This window comes from Sprattus sprattus (genome assembly GCF_963457725.1).
Source record: "Sprattus sprattus genome assembly, chromosome: 20".
Taxonomy (NCBI): domain Eukaryota; kingdom Metazoa; phylum Chordata; class Actinopteri; order Clupeiformes; family Clupeidae; genus Sprattus; species Sprattus sprattus.
Genome location: NC_137918.1, coordinates 15,711,718 through 15,716,717, shown reverse-complemented (window position 1 = coordinate 15,716,717; position 5,000 = coordinate 15,711,718). Strand labels below are relative to the sequence as shown.

Genomic DNA, 5,000 nt, shown 5'->3' with positions numbered 1-5,000 from the left:
CTTCGAGTTTTCAAACCATAGGTAGCCTGCTTCTGTAAACTTCAGCGGCGGTTCCACGTGACCTGATGGAACTATCTGGGTCACCTCTCCTGCCAAAGCATAGTTGTGTGTTCAGCCAGGACAGACACACACACACACACACTGACCCACACACACGTCTCAACACAAACACTCACCAGTCTCAACACACACACACACACACACACACACACACACACACACACTCACAGTTGTGAGTTCAGCCAGGACTTGTACTGGAGTGTTGCTGCCCAGTCAGTCACTGACACTGAGAGGAATCCAGCTGTGATCAGACCCAGGGGTGCTGTCCAGATGCTACTGAAGACCATGGAATGGTCCTGGACGACGCCTCTAGATACTTAACCCAAACTAATATTCCCTCATCACCCATTCTCTCTCTCTCACACACACACACACACACACACACTCACCCATTCTCAGGCTGCAAATCACATAACCCAAGGATACCCCCCCCCCCCTTAAAGAGTATATGTATATGGACGTCACTGTTGAAAGTGATACCAAACCACTTTGAAGTTGCAGTCTCCACCGTACGGAACGTCTCCTTTAAGATGGGATTCTCTTCCCAGGGTGCACCGTACGGAACGTCTCCTTTAAGATGGAATTCTCTTCCCAGGGTGCACCGTACGGAACGTCTCCTTTAAGATGGAATTCTCTTCCCAGGGTGCAGTCAAAAGCAGCGGACTCTCAAGTGTCTTGGAAGTCGGTTGAGCAGGTTCTTTTTTGTTTTTTGTTTTTAACATGTGTCTAAACAAACCCATGTGCCATGGTAATCATAGACAGACTGTCACACTTTGTATCAGGAGAATTAATAAAAATGAATTTCATTACAAGCGACCTTAGGAACTTGTTTATTTTCCCCCCATCCAAAGCGATTCTTAATTGATATTTAATTAATGTGTAATTGATGTAACTGAAGCTTAATTGATTGTGGCCATGTAATGGGGACCGGAGGTGTGCCTGTGCAGTCAAACAGGCTTCAGATTTTGTGTCAAACTGGATCTTGTTGAGGAATGAAACATCAGTCAAACATGAACATGGATGGAAGAATCTAACTTTTCTCCATGGAGGGTCTACGGATTGATATCCCTGCGAAACCTACGCAAGGTCATGCTGGGGATTGATATCCCAAGGTCAAGCTACACCCAATCGAATCGGTAGAGTAACAATCCAAGACATGCTTGATACTTGACGCGCATCTAATTTCTCATGTATGTCTGTCTCTGATTCCTCCATCCTTGTTACATGCCTTCCTCGTTTCCTACCTGTTTTTATTACAGGGAGGGAGGATTGACAAATAAGGGAATTGAGAATCACCCGTGTTTAATCCTGATGCCTGCCAAATGCGGCCTGTTTAACATTTGACCCACAGTCTTTCCAATTTCAGGTTAATTACAAGATGAACTATGCAAATACTGCCACTAAGTGGTCAAACAAGGTAAGTCATCTCAAGTGTTGACGTCAACTTGACGTTTTTCATGCAGCCTGGACAGAATAATATTTCAGTAATTGTATCGGACATACAGTACCAGTCAAAAGTTTGGACACACAAGTGTTTTCTTTACTTTTATTATTTTCTACATTGTAGATTAATACTGAAGACATTTTAACTACAAAAGAACGCATATGGAATGATGTTCTAAACAAAAAAAGTGTTATCTACCATGTAGAAAATACTAAAAGTAAAGAAAAAACTTTGTGTCCAAAACTTTTGACTGGTACTGTATTGGACGATCATTTGCAAACTATCAATTACACAAGATGATGCACACATCAAACATTTGTTCTTTTTATTTGTCGTGACTCAACCAAGCATTTTGAGCAACAATGTAAAAAAAAAAAAAAAGTAAACCTGGTGTTTAGGGTGTGAAAAAAGAGAATTACTGATGGTAAAAAAATAACTACATTCAAGGACAGACAAACCCCACAAAAACAGACAACAGAGAATCAAAAGAACAAAAAAAAAACAAGATGGTGACGCAGAGACAACAGAGCTGCAGTGGGGATAAAAGCCAATTACAAAAGGAAGAAAAAAGAGGTGAAAGCAAAAGAAAGAGAGAAGTGTGAAAACAGGACGAGTAAAGGGACAATTTTCACATTTAAGGCTTTATCCGAACTCCTCCACACTCCAAACTGCAATCAATCAGACGTCGCACAACAGAATCAAAAACAAAAACATCATAGAACAACCAGTGCCCACATCAACAAATGCATCCCCAACGCTTCATTCATTCATTCATTCATTCATTCATTCATTCATTCATGTAGATAAAGGAGTTTGTCAAACTGTCACCAGAACACAAACTATATGACTATGACAATATGACAAGCCATCACTACAGGGAGTGAGACTGGTGGTGACAGATGCAGTCCTGTTCACAGATTAAGCAGAGCACAACAAAGCTGTGTTTGCGCTCAGGAAGTTGTCTGTAAACCTAGATGAAAGAGAAAATATTTATCCTCCTGGAGCACGGAGGAAGAATAAAATGATGCAATTGAGGGGTAAACACAAGATTGGGAGTCAATGACCGACAAGAGCTCAGTCTGTGATGTGATGTGGTAGACCTGTCTCCCCTGTTTTACATTCACTGTGTAATCAATCAGAATCTCTCTCTCACACACACACACACACACACACACACTCACACACACACACACACACACACACACACAATGTTCCTAGATAGCAAGGAATGGAATCTTCACGGAGAGAACCTAGTTGCACCCCCAGAAGGGTTAAAGATCCGTATAATTTAGCATTCACTGCTGCACAAACAGTATTGTAGGAGATTCAGGATGAGAGAACTGAACTGTGAGACTTTGCTCTTGAACTGTTTTTGTTTACATGGCAGCGTTTAACAAGTGGCAGGAAAAAGTGGGTCAAGGACAGGAAAGATGGATGTCTAGTCTGACAAAAGAGCTCCTGCGTCTGTAAAGGAGGTTGAACTACTTTCAACAATTCAGGATTTGTTCCTTTTCCTCAACATCACAACAACTTTTCAATCAATCAAAAGTATACTTGGGAAAAGAAAAAGGCAAAAAGAGTAGGCCCTTAGGAGACAATTCACATTCTTCAAAATAAAACTCAAAGAGTTCTTTCCTCAGAAATTATTGCATTCACTGGTCTAGTATTTGCCATCGAAACACCACTGTAAAGTCAAAGCAAAGAGAGAAGAAATTAAAAAAAGATTAATTTGCATATTAAAAGAAATGCACCACAATATATTATAACCTTTCAGACATTCTCTTTACATAACTTATTTACACTTTTAGCATTCCTTTCTCTGTGTGTCAAGAAAACGACGTCCTTATTAAGACAAATTAAACATCACGCAACACAATGAGAATCAATTAAAATAGCACTCATAATAAAAAAACCAAACAAAAAACAATCAATCAATCAATAAATCAATCAGAAAAGAAAATCCTAAACTGTACCCAACTTGCTGTCGTTTCCTCCATGCTGTAAACCATCCTCTGTACACACTTGAGGACCCTCTTCTAGAAGCTTCTCTACGGAGCGGAGCTCCATCAAGTCTTCTTAACGAGGTCTGCAGGCGAGGGAGTGTGAGGGTTCTTTGGTGCAATAGCTCCCAGCCTGATCAAGGAACGGCCATATCCTCTCCACTCTTCGTCCCCTAACGTCTCTTCAGCTCCAATAGTGCACGGCCACCATGCCCCCTCACCCCCAGGGGGCGACTGTCTAATCCCAAATAGTGCTTACAAGAGTCCCAGCCAAGCTGTGTGCCTCCTCCGGACGCATTCACACATTCAAGTAACATTCTGGTGGGGGGGGGGGGGACAAAAAGAATGAAAACAGAAATGACTGACATATGTGTGAAAAATACAAAACAGAGAATTGTGATCCAAAACATCCTGTCGTGGCGGATGACTGTTCTCAAGGGTTGCCAGATGTCACGGCGGATGACTGTTCCCCAGGTTGCCAGATGTCGTGGCGGATGACTGTTCTCCAGGGTTGCCAGATCTCCACCCCAGCGACCACCACAGGGTGGCAGCAGCAGAGCGCTAAAACTCCAAGCACAACACTCAGGCTCCCCAAACCCATCATCATCATCATCATCATCGTCATCTTCCTCAACTTCCTCGTCGTGCCTTGGTCAAGTTTCTCTTCTCTTTGCTTGTGATGTGTTAATTCGATTTTATGTACGTTTTGTCTTGTTTTTTTTTTCTCCTTTCATCTCGAGCCCATCTTTAGTCTTGTGTGTTATTTCCTGCTCAGCCTCTTGCCTTTCTTCAGCACCATCTTGTTCTTGATGTAGCCACGCTTCCTCTTGGCACTCTACAGACAGATAGATAGATAGATACTTTATTGATCCCGAGGGAAATTAAGGTCATCCAGTAGCTTACAATTAACACACAAACATACATACATGAATCACAATAAACAATATACAATACATACAATACACACAATACACATAGGGAGAACATGTACACAGGGAGTGGGGTGTTTACAGGATAGGCCTGGCCCTATATAACATTGCATTAATTAAGACAGTGTTAAAAGTAGTGGAAAGTAGTGCAAGAGTGTCCATGTGCATGTGTGGATAGTGCAAAGAGTCCCTTGCTTGTGTGTATGTTCTACAGTGTAAAAAACACATTTGAAATATTAGAACTTTAGATTTATTTCATTGCTTAATCTAGAGCCTTTTCCACTTCATACAACCTTATTGACTCCTCTGTGCCAATTGGTTGAAGGATGGTATACATATACAATAATGCTGAATACCAGTGTTGATATTGTCTAAAGGAGCTAAGCGATGCAGAGTATTTTCCACTTGTCTTGTGTCATAGCCTTACTAACACACACACACACACACACACACACACACACACACACACACACAGTGGTTAAGGCAGTACAGTGACCCACATGATGAGATCTCTTATGAGGTCATGTGTCTATGACCATATGTCATTTAGTTATCACCATGCCTTTT

At 41.6% G+C, this 5,000-nt stretch overlaps 1 protein-coding gene across 1 annotated transcript in view; it reads right to left on the bottom strand.

Moving 5' to 3' along the window:
* Positions 1-4,264: 4,264 nt before the first annotated feature.
* The window catches only part of LOC308381510 (dolichyl-diphosphooligosaccharide--protein glycosyltransferase subunit STT3B-like), a gene marked incomplete at both ends in the record, with an annotated part of 142,513 nt that continues 141,777 nt past the window's right edge, over positions 4,265-5,000 (bottom strand). The window contains one exon of the mRNA XM_080859098.1: positions 4,265-4,339. Coding sequence (XP_080715224.1) covers positions 4,265-4,339 — 75 coding nt within the window. The remainder of the gene's footprint in view (positions 4,340-5,000) is intronic.